The 15,000-nt window shown below is 60.5% G+C and overlaps 1 protein-coding gene across 1 annotated transcript in view; it reads right to left on the reverse strand.

The window, feature by feature from the left end:
- Positions 1-572: 572 nt before the first annotated feature.
- LOC144954396 (calponin-3-like) overlaps positions 573-15,000 on the reverse strand; it is a gene marked incomplete at its 3' end in the record, with an annotated part of 35,151 nt that continues 20,723 nt past the window's right edge. The window contains exons 2-6 of the mRNA XM_078884899.1: positions 13,924-14,045; positions 9,739-9,805; positions 4,920-5,057; positions 2,434-2,550; positions 573-627 (exon numbers count right to left, since the gene is read on the reverse strand). Coding sequence (XP_078741025.1) covers positions 573-627; positions 2,434-2,550; positions 4,920-5,057; positions 9,739-9,805; positions 13,924-14,045 — 499 coding nt within the window. The remainder of the gene's footprint in view (positions 628-2,433; positions 2,551-4,919; positions 5,058-9,738; positions 9,806-13,923; positions 14,046-15,000) is intronic.

Genomic DNA, 15,000 nt, shown 5'->3' on the forward strand with positions numbered 1-15,000 from the left:
GGGTGGAAGGTGAGGGGGGGTGGGGGGGGTGGGGGGGGTGGGGGGGGGGTAAGGGGGGGGTGGGGGGGGTGGGTGGGTGGGTGGGTGAGTGAGTGGGTGGGTGGGTGAGTGGGTGGGTGGGTGAGTGGGTGGGTTGGTGAGTGGGTGAGTGGGTGAGTGAGTGGGTGGGTGGCGATGAGTCCCGTAGGCAGTCATCCCAGCCTGGCTCGCACACTTGTTGGTGCCCATCTGGGTGGGTGGGTGGGGGTGGGGGTGGGTGAGTGGGTGAGTGGGTGAGTGGGTGGGTGGGTGGGGGAGTGGGTGGGTGGGTGGGTGAGTGGGTGAGTGGGTGAGTGAGTCGGTTGGTGAGTGGGTGGGTGAGTGGGTGGGTGGGTGAGTGGGTGAGTGAGTGGGTGAGTGGGTGGGTGGGTGGGTGAGTGGGTGGGTGGGTGGGTGAGTGAGTGAGTGGGTGGGTGAGTGGGTGGGTAAGTGGGTTGGTGAGTGGGTGAGTGAGTGAGTGGGTGATTGAGTGAGTGAGTGAGTGGGTGGGTGGGGGGTGAGTGGGTGAGTGAGTGAGTGGGTGAGTGGGTGACGACGCGTCCCGTAGGCAGTCATCCCAGCCTGGCTCGCACACTTGTTGGTGCCCATCTGGGTGGATGGGTGGGGGGGTGGGGGTGGGTGAGTGAGTGGGTGAGTGGGTGGGTGAGTGGGTGAGTGGGTGGGTGGGTGGGTGAGTGGGTGGGTGGGTTGGTGGGTGGGTGGGTGGGTGGGTTGGTGGGTGGGTGGGTGAGTGGGTGGGTGAGTGGGTGGGTGAGTGGGTGGATGGGTGAGTGAGTGAGTGAATCGGTTGGTCAGTGGATGGGTGGGTGAGTGAGTGGGTGGGTGAGTGAGTGAGTGAGTGGGTGGGTGGGTGGGTGAGTGAGTGAGTGGGTGGGTGGGTGAGTGAGTGAGTGAGTGGGTGGGTGAGTGAGTGGGTGAGTGGGTGAGTGGGTGAGTGAGTGGGTGGGTGGGTGGGTGAGTGAGTGAGTGGGTGAGTGAGTGGGTGAGTGGGTGGGTGAGTGAGTGAGTGGGTGGGGGGGGTGAGTGAGTGGGTTTGTGAGTGAGTGGGTGGGGGGGTGGGTGAGTGGGTGGGTGGGTGGGTGGGTGGGTGAGTGGGTGGGTGAGTGAGTGAGTGAGTGGGTGAGTTGGTGAGTGGGTGAGTGGGTGAGTGGGTGGGTGAGTGGGTTTGTGAGTGGGTGGATGGGTGAGTGGGTGAGTGGGTGGGTGAGTGGGTGAGTGAGTGGGTGAGTGGGTGAGTGGGTGGGTGAGTGGGTGGGTGGGTTTGTGAGTGGGAGGATGGGTGATTGGGTGAGTGGGTGAGTGGGTGAGTGAGTGGGTGGATGGGTGAGTGGGTGAGTGGGTGGGTGAGTGGGTGAGAGGGTGAGTGGGTGAGTGAGTGGGTGGATGGGTGAGTGGGTGAGTGGGTGGGTGAGTGGGTGAGTGGGTGGGTGAGTGGGTGAGTGGGTGGATGGGTGAGTGGGTGAGTGAGTGGGTGGGTTGGTGAGTGGGTGAGTGGGTGAGTGGGTGGGTGAGTGGGTGAGTGGGTGAATGGGTGGGTGAATGGGTGGGTTGGTGAGTGGGTGGGTGGGTGGGTTGGTGAGTGGGTGGGTGGGTGGGTTGGTGAGTGGGTGGGTGGGGGGGTGAGTGGGTGAGTGAGTGGGTGGGTGGGATGGTGAGTGGGTGGGTGGGATGGTGAGTGGGTGGGTGGGTGAGTGAGTGGGTGGGTGAATGGGTGAGTGGGTGAGTGAGTGAGTGGGTGAGTGAGTGAGTGGGTGATTGGGTGAGTGGGTGAGTGAGTGGGTGAGTGGGTGAGTGGATGGGTGAGTGTCTCTCTCTCTCCCCGTGTCTCTCTCCGTGTCTCTCTCTCTCCCCGTGTCTCTCCCAGTGTCTCTCCCCACGTCTCTCCCCGTGTCTCTCTCCGTGTCTCTCTCTCTCCCCGTCTCTCTCCCCGTGTCTCTCCCCGCGTCTCTCCCCGTGTTTCTCTCCGTGTCTCTCTCCGTGTCTCTCCCCGTGTCTCTCTCTCTCCCCGTGTCTCTCCCGTGTCTCTCCCCGTGTCTCTCTCCGTGTCTCTCTCTCTCCCCGTGTCTCTCTCCATGTCTCTCTCTCTCCCCGTGTCTCTCCCCGTGTCTCTCCCCGTGTCTCTCCCCGTGTCTCTCCCCGTGTCTCTCTCCCCGTGTCTCTCTCCCCGTGTCTCTCTCCCCGTGTCTCTCCCCGTGTCTCTCTCTCTCTCCCCGTGTCTCTCTCCCCGTCTCTCTCCCCGCGTCTCTCCCCGTGTCTCTCTCTGTGTCTCTCTCTCTCCCCGTGTCTCTCCCCGTGTCTCTCCCCGTGTCTCTCCCCGTGTCTCTCCCCGTGTCTCTCCCCGTGTCTCTCCCCGTGTCTCTCCCCGTGTCTCTCTCTGTGTCTCTCCCCGTGTACCTGGAGGCCTATGACGTTCTGTCCAGCCTTCAGCATCTCCGGGTTGAACTCTCGCTCTTGGCGATCAGCATAACGGACCCCCACACAGCAGAGAGTGTCTACTCCCTTAGTCTTAGCCTGCATCACACACACACACAGACACACACAGACACACACACACACACAGACACACACACACACAGACACACACACACACACAGACACACAGAGAGATACAGCAGTGAGTGTCTACTCCCTTAGTCTTAGCCTGCATCACACACACACACAGACACACACACAGACACACACAGACACACACACACAGACACACACAGACACACACAGACACACACAGACACACACACACACACAGACACACAGAGAGACACAGCAGTGAGTGTCTACTCCCTTAGTCTTAGCCTGCATCACACACACACACAGACACACACACAGACACACACAGACACACACACAGACACACACAGACACACACAGACACACACACAGACACAGACACACATACACACACACAGACACACACACACAGACACACACACACACACAGACACACACAGACACACACACAGACACAGACACACACACAGACACAGACACACAGACACACACACAGACACACAGAGAGACACAGCAGTGAGTGTCTACTCCCTTAGTCTTAGCCTGCATCACACACACACACAGACACACACACAGACACACACACACACAGACACACACACACAGACACAGACACACACACACACACACACAGACACACAGACACACACACACACACAGACACAGACACACACACACAGACACAGACACACACACAGAGACACACACACACACACACACAGACACACACACACACAGACACACACACACAGAGACACACACACACACACACAGACACACACACACAGACACACACACACACAGACACACACACACAGACACACACACAGACACAGACACACACACAGAGACACACACACAGACACACACACACACAGACACACACACACACAGACACACACACAGACACAGACACACACACAGAGACACACACACAGACACACACACACACAGACACACACACACAGATAGACACAGCAGTGAGTGTCTACTCCCTTAGTCTTAGCCTGCCTCACGCACACACACACAGACACACACACACAGACACACACACAGACACACACACACAGAGACACACACACACACACAGAGACACACACACAGACACACACAGACACACACACACAGATAGACACAGCAGTGAGAGTCTACTCCCTTAGCCACTCATCCACCTACCCCACCCATCAACTCACAAACTCACTCACCCACCCTCTCACCCACCACTCACCCACCACTCACCCACCACTCACCCACCACTCGCCCGCTCACCCACCCACCCGCCCGCTCACGCACCCACCCGCCCACCCACCCACCCACTCGCCCATCCACCCACCCACCCACTCGCCCATCCACCCACCCACCCACTCGCCCATCCACCCACCACCCACTCGCCCATCCACCCACCCACCCACCAACCCACCCACCAACCCACCCACCCACTCACCCACCCACCACCCACCCACCACCCACCCACCCACTCACCCACCCACCCACCCACTCACCCACCAACCCACCCACCCACCCACTCACTCACTCACTCACCCACCCACTCACCCACCCACTCACCCACTCACCCACCCACCCACCCACCCACTCACTCACCCACCCACCCACCAACCCACCCACCCACCCACCAACCCACCCACCCACCCACTCACTCACTCACCCACCCACCCACCCACCCACCCCCCCACTCACCCACCCACTCACCCACCCCCACTCACCCACCCACCCACCCACTCGCCCACTCACCCACCCACCCACCCACCCACCCACTGACCCACCCACCCACTCACCCACTCACTCACCCACTCACTCACCCACTCAACCACCCACCCACTCACCCACCCACCCACCCACTCACCCACCCACCCACCCACCCACTCGCCCACTCACCCACCCACCCACTCACCCACCCACCCACTCACCCACCCACCCACTCACCCACCCACCCACTCACCCACCCCACCCACCCACCCACTCGCCCACTCACCCACCCACCCTCTCACCCACCCACCCACCCACTCACCCTCTCACCCACTCACCCACCCACTCACCCACCCACTCACCCACCCACCCACTCACCCACTCACCCACTCACCCACCCACTCACCCACTCACCCACCCACCCACCCACTCACTCACCCACCCACCCACTCACCCACCCACCCACCCACCCACCCACCCACTCACCCACTCACTCACCCACCCACTCACCCACCCACCCACTCACCCACCCACCCACTCACCCACCCACCCACCCACCCACCCACCCACTCACCCACCCACCCACTCACCCACCCACCCACTCACCCTCTCACCCACTCACCCACCCACCCACTCACCCACCCACTCACCCACCGCCCACTCACCGTGTTAGCAAGTGCAAGCAGCGTGCTCTGCACCTGGGTCATGTTTCCGCTCTCAAAGAGGTCGTTGGCTTCGAAGATGTCGTGAGGCCTCATGCCGTACTGCTGGATGGCGCGGATGAAGCTGCTCAAGTTCTCCAGCTGACGCACGCAACGATACACACACAGAGTGCGGGGTGGGTGGGTGGGTGAGTGGGTGGGTGAGTGAGTGGGTGAGTGAGTGGGTGAGTGGGTGGGTGAGTGAGTGGGTGGGTGAGTGGATGAGTGGGTGAGAGGGTGGGTGAGTGGGTGGGTGGGTGAGAGGGTGGGTGGGTGAGTGGGTGGGTGAGTGGGTGGGTGAGTGGGTGAGTGGGTGGGTGAGTGGGTGGGTGGGTGAGTGAGTGGGTGGGTGAGTGAGTGGGTGAGTGGGTAGGTGGGTGGGTGAGTGGGTGAGTGGGTGGGTGGGTGAGTGAGTGGGTGGGTGGGTGAGTGGGTGGGTGGGTGAGTGAGTGGGTGAGTGGGTGGGTGGGTGAGTGGGTGGGTGAGTGGGTGGGTGGGTGAGTGAGTGGGTGGGTGAGTGGGTGGGTGAGTGGGTGAGTGGGTGGGTGAGTGGGTGGGTGAGTGGGTGGGTGAGTGGGTGAGTGGGTGGGTGGGTGAGTGAGTGGGTGGGTGAGTGGGTGGGTGGGTGAGTGAGTGGGTGGGTGAGTGGGTGAGTGGGTGGGTGAGTGGGTGGGTGGGTGAGTGAGTGGGTGGGTGAGTGAGTGAGTGAGTGGGTGGGTGAGTGGGTGGGTGAGTGAGTGGGTGGGTGGGTGGGTGAGTGGGTGAGTGGGTGGGTGAGTGGGTGGGTGGGTGAGTGAGTGGGTGAGTGGGTGGGTGAGTGAGTGGGTGGGTGAGTGAGTGGGTGAGTGGGTGGGTGAGTGGGTGGGTGAAAGGGTGGGTGGGTGAGTGGGTGGGTGAGTGGGTGGGTGAGTGGGTGAGTGGGTGGGTGAGTGGGTGGGTGGGTGAGTGGGTGGGTGGGTGGGTGAGTGGGTGGGTGGGTGGGTGACAGGGTGGGTGGGTGAGTGGGTGGGTGAGAGGGTGGGTGAGTGAGTGGGTGAGTGGGTGGGTGAGTGAGTGGGTGGGTGAGTGGGTGAGTGGGTGAGTGAGTGGGTGGGTGGGTGAGTGGGTGAGTGGGTGGGTGAGAGGGTGGGTGAGTGAGTGGGTGGGTGAGTGAGTGGGTGGGTGGGTGAGAGGGTGGGTGAGTGAGTGGGTGGGTGAGTGGGTGGGTGAGTGAGTGGGTGAGTGGGTGGGTGAGTGAGTGGGTGGGTGGGTGGGTGAGTGGGTGAGTGGGTGGGTGAGTGGGTGGGTGAGTGAGTGGGTGGGTGGGTGAGTGGGTGGGTGGGTGGATGGGCGAGTGGGTGGGTGGGTGAGAGGGTGGGTGAGTGAGTGGGTGGGTGAGTGGGTGAGTGAGTGAGTGGGTGAGTGGGTGGGTGAGTGAGTGGGTGGGTGGGTGAGTGGGTGAGTGGGTGGGTGGGTGGGTGAGAGGGTGGGTGGGTGAGTGGGTGGGTGAGTGGGTGGGTGAGTGGGTGAGTGGGTGGGTGGGTGAGTGGGTGGGTGGGTGAGTGGGTGGTGGGTGAGAGGGTGGGTGGGTGAGTGGGTGGGTGGGGAGTGGTGGTGGGTGGGTGGGTGAGTGGGTGGGTGGGTGTGAGGTGGGTGGGTGAGTGGGTGGGGTGAGGTGGGTGGTGAGTGGGTGGTGGTGGGTGAGTGAGGTGAGTGAGTGGGTGGGTGAGTGGGTGGGTGGGTGAGTGGGTGAGTGGGTGGGTGAGAGGGTGGGTGAGTGAGTGGGTGGGTGGGTGAGTGAGTGGGTGGGTGGGTGAGTGGGTGGGTGAGAGGGGTGGGTGAGTGAGTGGGTGGGTGGGTGAATGGGGTGGGTGGGTGGGTGAGTGGGTGAGTAGGTGGGTGGGTGAGTGGGTGGGTGAGTAGGTGGGTGGGTGAGTGGGTGGATGAAAGGGTGGGTGGGTGAGAGGGTGGGTGGGTGAGTGGGTGGGTGAGTGAGTGGGTGGGTGAGAGGGTGCGTGGGTGAGTGGGTGAGTGGGTGAGAGGGTGGGTGAGTGGGTGGGTGAGTGGGTGGGTGGGTGGGTGGGTGAGTGGGTGGGTGGGTGGGAGAGAGGGCGAATGGGTGAGAGGGCGGGTGGGTGAGTGGTGGGTGAGTGGGTGGGTGAGTGGGTGGGTGGGTGAGTGGGTGGGTGAGAGGGTGAGTGGGTGAGAGGGTGGGTGGGTGAGTGGGTGGGTGAGTGGGTGGGTGAGTGGGTGGGTGAGTGGGTGAGTGGGTGGGTGAGTGGTGGGTGAGTGGGTGGGTGTGTGGGTGAGTGGGTGGGTGAGTGGGTGGGTGAGAGGGTGGGTGGGTGAGTGGGTGGGTGTGTGGGTGAGTGGGTGGGTGAGTGGGTGGGTGAGAGGGTGGGTGGGTGCGGGGTGGGTGGGTGAGTGGGTGGGTGAGTGAGTGGGTGAGTGAGAGGGTGGTGTGGGTGGGTGAGTGAGTGAGTGAGTGGGTGGGTGGGTGAGTGAGTGAGTGAGTGGGTGGGGGGGTGAGTGAGTGGGGTGAGTGGATGAGTGGGTGCGGGGTAGGTGGGTGGGTGAGTGGGTGGGTGAGTGGGTGGGTGAGTGGGTGAGAGGGTGGGTGAGTGGGTGAGAGGGTGGGTGAGTGGGTGAGAGGGTGAGTGGGTGAGAGGGTGGGTGAGTGGTTGAGAGGGTGGGTGAGTGGGTGAGTGGGTGAGAGGGGTGGGTGAGTGCGTGGGTGAGTGGGTGGGTGAATGGGTGAGTGGGTGGGTGAGTGGGTGAGTGGGTGGGTCAGTGGGTGGGGTGAGTGGGTGGGTGAGTGGGTGAAGTGAACAGGTTGGTGGGTGGGTGAGTGGGTGGGTGAGTGGGTGGGGGGTGAGTGGGTGGGTGGGTGATTGGGTGGGTGGTTGAGTAAGTGGGTGAGTCGGGGTGGGTGAGTGAGTGAGTGGGTGGGTGAGTGGGTAACATTGTTGAAATTGTTACCATCATGACCATCACCATCATATCGTCAACATCACCATCATCACCACCATCACCACCACCATCATCATCATCGTCACCATCATTATCACCATCAGCCTGAACATCACCACCATCACCACCATCACCACCATCACCACCAAACAAGACAAAGATCCCCCGTGTAGCCTGTAACAGACTGTAGGGGCAAGTGCTGTTAGCGAGTAGCAGCACCTATGAAGGCTACCGGCACTGTGGCACACACAGAGGGGGTGGGTGGCCAGCACCACGCCCGGCCGCCTTTGTCTCCCCACCACGGCTACACCAGCTACTCATTTGTGGCTGAGTTGACCTAGGGGAGGCCCAGAACCGGTTCAGAGAATCGTCACCGGTGTTGGCCGTGAGCGGGAATCGAACCCGGGTCGCAAGGTTCATAGCGCAGCGTAGCGCTAACCGCTGCACTACCACGCCCCACACACACACCCACCCACACACCCACCCACACACCCACCCACACACCCACCCACCAACCCACCCACACACCCACCCACACACCCACCCACCCACACACCCACCCACCCACTGACCAACTCACCCACTCATCCACCAACCCACCCACCCACCCACCCACTCATCCACCAACCCACCCACCCACCCACTCATCCACCAACCCACCCACCCACCCACACACCCACCCACACACCCACCCACCCACTGACCAACTCACCCACTCATCCACCAACCCACCCACCCACCCACCCACTCATCCACCAACCCACCCACCCACCCACTCATCCACCAACTCACCCACCAACCCACTCACCCACCAACCCACCCACCCACTGTCCCACCAACCCACTCTTCCACCCACCCACTCACTCACACACCCACCCACACACCCACCCACCCACTCACCCACTCACCCACCCACCCACTGTCCCACCAACCCACCCACTCACTCACACACCCACCCACACACCCACCCACCGACCAACCCACTGACCCACCCACCAACCCATTCACTCACCCACCCACTCACCCACCAACCCACCCACTTACCCACCCGCCCACTAACCCACTCACCCACCCACTCATCCACCCACCCACCCACTAACCCACCCACCCACTAACCCACTCACCCACCCACCCACCCACTCACCCACCCACCCACTAACCCACTCACCCACCTACTCACCCACCCACCCACCCACTCACCCACCCACCAACCAACCCACTTACCCACTCACCCACCCACTCACCCACTAACCCACTCACCCACCCACTCACCCACTAACCCACTCACCCACCCACTCACCCACCCACCCACTCACCCACCCACTCACCCACCCACCCACTCACCCACCCACCCACTCACCCACCCACCCACTCACCCACCCACCCACTCACCCACCCACCCACCCACTAACCCACTCACCCACCCACCAACCAACCCACCCACCCACCCACTCACCCACCCACTCACCCACCCACCCACCCACTCACCCACCCACTCACCCACCCACCCACTCACCCACCCACCCACTCACCCACCCACCCACTCACCCACCCACCCACTCACCCACCCACCCACCCACTAACCCACTCACCCACCCACCAACCAACCCACCCACCCACCCACTCACCCACCCACTCACCCACTCACCAACCCACCCACTCACCCACTAACCCACTCACCCACCCACTCACCCACCCACCCACTCACCCACTCACCCACTCACCCACCCACTCACCAACCCACCCACTTACCCGCCCACCAACCCATTCACTCACCCACCCACCCACCCACCCCACCCCTCCCCTCCCCTCCCACCCCGCTTGACCACCCAACCTGGTGCCAGTTGACTTTGGAGTGGTTCACTTTCTTCACAGAGCCCGGCTGCAGGCAGTTGATGAGCCTGGGGGTGACACACGGAGCGACTCAGTGATCCACCCACCCACCTACTCACTCGCCCACCCACCCACTCACTCACTCGCCCAACCACCCACCCACCCACTCGCCCACCCACTCACCCACTCACCCACTCACCCACCCACTCACTCGCCCACCCACCCACCCACCCACCCACCCACTCACTCGCCCAACCACTCACCCACCCACTCACTCGCCCAACCACCCACCCACCCACTCACCCACTCACCCACCCACCCACTCACCCACTCACTCACTCGCCCACCCACCCGCCCACCCACCCGCCCACCCACCCACTCGCCCAACCACCCACCCACCCACTCACTCTCCCAACCACCCACTCACTCGCCCACCCACCCACCCACTCGCCCACCCACCCACTCACTCGCCCAACCACCCAACCACCCACCCACTCACTCGCCCAACCACCCACCCACTCACTCGCCCAACCACCCACTCACTCACTCACTGAGGGAGTGGCTGAGTGAGTGACTGAGTGAGTGAGTGCGTGAATGAGTGGCTGAGTGAGTGAGTGGCTGAGTGAGTGAATGGCTGAGTGAGTGGGTGAGTGGCTGAGTGAGTGGTTGAGTGAGTGAGTGGCTGAGTGAGTGAGTGGCTGAGTGAGTGGCTGAGCGAGTGGCTGAGTGAGTGAGTGGCTGAGTGAGTAGCTGAGTGAGTGAGTAGCTGAGTGAGTGGCTGAGTGAGTGAGTGGCTGAGTGAGTGCTCAGTGAGTGAGTGAATGAGTGACTGAGTGAGTGAGTGGCTGAGTGAGTGAGTGGCTGAGTGAGTGAATGAGTGACTGAGCGAGTGAGTGGCTGAGTGAGTGAGTGGCTGAGTGAGTGAGTGTCTGAGTGAGTGAGTGAGTGGCTGAGTGAGTGGCTGAGTGAGTGAGTGGCTGAGTGAGTGAGTGGCTGAGTGAGTGAGTGGCTGAGTGAGTGAGTGGCTGAGTGAGTGAGTAGCTGAGTGAGTGGCTGAGTGAGTGACTGAGTGAGTCAGTGGCTGAGTGAGTTGGTGAGTGGCTGAGTGAGTGGCTGAGTGAGTGAGTGGCTGAGTGAGTGTCTGAGTGGCTGAGTGGGTGGCTGAGCGAGTGAGTGGCTGAGTGAGTGAGTGGCTGAGTGAGTGGCTGAGTGAGTGAGTGGCTGAGTGAGTGGCTGAGTGAGTTGCTGAGTGAGTGAGTTGGTGAATGAGTGGCTGAGTGAGTGAGTGGCTGAGTGAGTAGCTGAGTGAGTTGGTGAGTGAGTGAGTGAGTGACTGAGTGAGTGGCTGAGTGGGTGGCTGAGCGAGTGAGTGACTGAGTGAGTGAGTGGCTGAGTGAGTGAGTGAGTGTCTGAGTGAGTGAGTGGGTGAGTGGCTGAGTGAGTGGTGGAGTGAGTGGCTGAGTGAGTGAGTGGCTGAGTGAGTGGCTGAGTGAGTGAGTTGGTGAGTGAGTTGGTGAGTGAGTTGGTGAGTGAGTGAGTGAATGACTGAGTGAGTGGCTGAGTGGGTGGCTGAGCGAGTGAGTGACTGAGTGAGTGGCTGAGTGGGTGGCTGAGCGAGTGAGTGACTGAGTGAGTGAGTGGCTGAGTGAGTGAGTGTCTGAGTGAGTGAGTGGGTGAGTGGCTGAGTGAGTGGTGGAGTGAGTGGCTGAGGGAGTGAGTGGCTGAGTGAGTGAGTGGCTGAGTGAGTGGCTGAGTGGGTGGCTGAGCGAGTGAGTGACTGAGTGAGTGAGTGGCTGAGTGAGTGTCTGAGTGGCTGAGTGGGTGGCTGAGCGAGTGAGTGGCTGAGTGAGTGAGTGAGTGGCTGAGTGAGTGAGTGGCTGAGTGAGTGGCTGAGTGAGTGAGTGGCTGAGTGAGTGAGTTGGTGAGTGAGTGGCTGAGTGAGTGACTGAGTGAGTCAGTGGCTGAGTGAGTTGGTGAGTGGCTGAGTGAGTGGCTGAGTGAGTGAGTGGCTGAGTGAGTGTCTGAGTGGCTGAGTGGGTGGCTGAGCGAGTGAGTGGCTGAGTGAGTGAGTGGCTGAGTGAGTGGCTGAGTGAGTGAGTGGCTGAGTGAGTGGCTGAGTGAGTTGCTGAGTGAGTGAGTTGGTGAATGAGTGGCTGAGTGAGTGAGTGGCTGAGTGAGTAGCTGAGTGAGTTGGTGAGTGAGTGAGTGAGTGAGTGACTGAGTGAGTGGCTGAGTGGGTGGCTGAGCGAGTGAGTGACTGAGTGAGTGAGTGGCTGAGTGAGTGAGTGAGTGTCTGAGTGAGTGAGTGGGTGAGTGGCTGAGTGAGTGGTGGAGTGAGTGGCTGAGTGAGTGAGTGGCTGAGTGAGTGGCTGAGTGAGTGAGTTGGTGAGTGAGTTGGTGAGTGAGTTGGTGAGTGAGTTGGTGAGTGAGTTGGTGAGTGAGTTGGTGAGTGAGTTGGTGAGTGAGTTGGTGAGTGAGTTGGTGAGTGAGTTGGTGAGTGAGTTGGTGAGTGAGTTGGTGAGTGAGTTGGTGAGTGAGTTGGTGAGTGAGTTGGTGAGTGAGTTGGTGAGTGAGTTGGTGAGTGAGTTGGTGAGTGAGTTGGTGAGTGAGTTGGTGAGTGAGTTGGTGAGTGAGTTGGTGAGTGAGTTGGTGAGTGAGTTGGTGAGTGAGTTGGTGAGTGAGTGGTGGAGTGAGTTGGTGAGTGAGTGGCTGAGTGAGTGAGTTGGTGAGTGAGTTGGTGAGTGAGTTGGTGGCTGAGTGAGTGAGTTGGTGAGTGAGTTGGTGAGTGAGTTGGTGAGTGAGTTGGTGAGTGAGTGGCTGAGTGAGTGAGTTGGAGAGTGAGTGGCTGAGTGAGTGAGTGGCTGAGTGAGTGAGTGAGTGTCTGAGTGAGTGGGTGAGTGGCTGAGTGAGTGAGTGGGTGAGTGGCTGAGTGAGTGGGTGAGTGAGTGTCTGAGTGAGTGAGTGGGTGAGTGGCTGAGTGAGTGGTGGAGTGAGTGGCTGAGTGAGTGAGTGGCTGAGTGAGTTGGTGAGTGAGTGGCTGAGTGAGTGGCTGAGTGAGTGGCTGAGTGAATGAGTGGCTGAGTGAGTAGCTGAGTGAGTTGGTGAGTGAGTGAGTGAGTGACTGAGTGAGTGGCTGAGTGGGTGGCTGAGCGAGTGAGTGACTGAGTGAGTGAGTGGCTGAGTGAGTGAGTGTCTGAGTGAGTGAGTGGGTGAGTGGCTGAGTGAGTGGGTGAGTGAGTGTCTGAGTGAGTGAGTGGGTGAGTGGCTGAGTGAGTGGTGGAGTGAGTGGCTGAGTGAGTGAGTGGCTGAGTGAGTTGGTGAGTGAGTGGCTGAGTGAGTGAGTTGGTGAGTGAGTTGGTGAGTGAGTTGGTGAGTGAGTGAGTGAGTGAGTGAGTGAGTGAGTGACTGAGTGAGTGGCTGAGTGGGTGGCTGAGCGAGTGAGTGACTGAGTGAGTGAGTGGCTGAGTGAGTGAGTGTCTGAGTGAGTGAGTGGGTGAGTGGCTGAGTGAGTGGTGGAGTGAGTGGCTGAGTGAGTGAGTGGCTGAGTGAGTTGGTGAGTGAGTGGCTGAGTGAGTGAGTTGGTGAGTGAGTGGCTGAGTGAGTGGCTGAGTGAGTTGGTGAGTGAGTTGGTGAGTGAGTTGGTGAGTGAGTTGGTGAGTGAGCTGGTGAGTGAGTTGGTGAGTGAGTTGGTGAGTGAGTTGGTGAGTGAGTTGGTGAGTGAGTTGGTGAGTGAGTTGGTGAGTGAGTTGGTGAGTGAGTTGGTGAGTGAGTTGGTGAGTGAGTGAGTGAGTGGCTGAGTGAGTAGCTGAGTGAGTTGGTGAGTGAGTTGGTGAGTGAGTTGGTGAGTGAGTTGGTGAGTGAGTTGGTGAGTGAGTTGGTGAGTGAGTTGGTGAGTGGGTTGGTGAGTGAGTTGGTGAGTGAGTTGGTGAGTGAGTTGGTGAGTGAGTTGGTGAGTGAGTTGGTGGCTGAGTGAGTGAGTTGGTGAGTGAGTTGGTGAGTGAGTGGCTGAGTGAGTGGCTGAGTGAGTTGGTGAGTGAGTTGGTGAGTGAGTGGCTGAGTGAGTGGTGGAGTGAGTGGCTGAGTGAGTGGCTGAGTGAGTGAGTGGCTGAGTGAGTGGCTGAGTGAGTGAGTTGGTGAGTGAGTTGGTGAGTGAGTTGGTGAGTGAGTTGGTGAGTGGGTCACTCACTCGCACAGCACCACACCGTCGCGTAGGCTCTGGTTGAAGGGTCCGTTGAGTTGTATTCCCGTGATCTCCTCTATCCAGTCACGGAGCTCCAACTCCTTCTGGACGTCGTACTTCTGGGCGATCTACGCTCAGAGAGACACAGGCAGAGAGAGAGACAGACAGAGAGACAGAGAGAGAGACAGAGACACAGCGCGAGAGACAGAGAGACACAGACAGAGAGAGACAGAGAGAGAGAGAGACACAGCGAGAGAGACAGAGATAGACACAGAGAGACACAGAGACAGAGAGACAGTGAGAGAGAGACACAGAGAGAGACAGAGAGAGAGAGACAGAGACAGAGAGAGACACAGCGAGAGAGACACACAGAGAGACAGAGAGAGACAGAGAGACAGAGAGAGAGACATAGAGAGAGGCACACAGAGACACACAGAGAGACAGAGAGACACACAGAGAGAGACACACACAGAGAGACAGAGTCACAGAGATACCCACACAACAACAACAACAACAACCGCCATTCGCCACTAAGTGGCGGTGACGTCACCACGACGCTGGTGCCAGGCCAAGTGCACCTTGAGGCTACCACGTGAAGTGTCGAACGCCCGCTGGCAGGAGGTCACGGGGCAGACCCAGCAGGTGCCATGGGTTGTACTGCTGTGCCAGGCTAGGTGCATGAGGAGGAGGTCACGGGGCAGACCCTGCAGGTGCCATGGGTTGACTGCTGTGCCAGGCTAGGTGCATGAGGAGGTCACGGGGCAGACCCAGCAGGTGCCATGGGTTGTACTGCTGTGCCAGGCTAGGTGCATGAGGAGGAGGTCACGTGACAGACCCAGCAGGTGCCATGGGTTGTACTGCTGTGCCAGGCTAGGTGCATGAGGAGGAGGTCACGGGGCAGACCCAGCAGGTGCCACGGGTCGACTGACTGAGATGACCGAGATGACTGGCTGATGCACCACCTGTGCCCCCTACTGTGCCAACTTGCTGTGCTTTAGCCACCCGGCGCTCCGCTCGTTGTTGTGAGCATCGCTCCTCCGCCCTCCGTTGTTGTTGGAGGGCGACTGCCTCCAACTGCCCAGT

The sequence above is a fragment of the Lampetra fluviatilis genome, unplaced genomic scaffold (assembly GCF_964198595.1).
Source record: "Lampetra fluviatilis unplaced genomic scaffold, kcLamFluv1.1 SCAFFOLD_329, whole genome shotgun sequence".
Taxonomy (NCBI): domain Eukaryota; kingdom Metazoa; phylum Chordata; class Hyperoartia; order Petromyzontiformes; family Petromyzontidae; genus Lampetra; species Lampetra fluviatilis.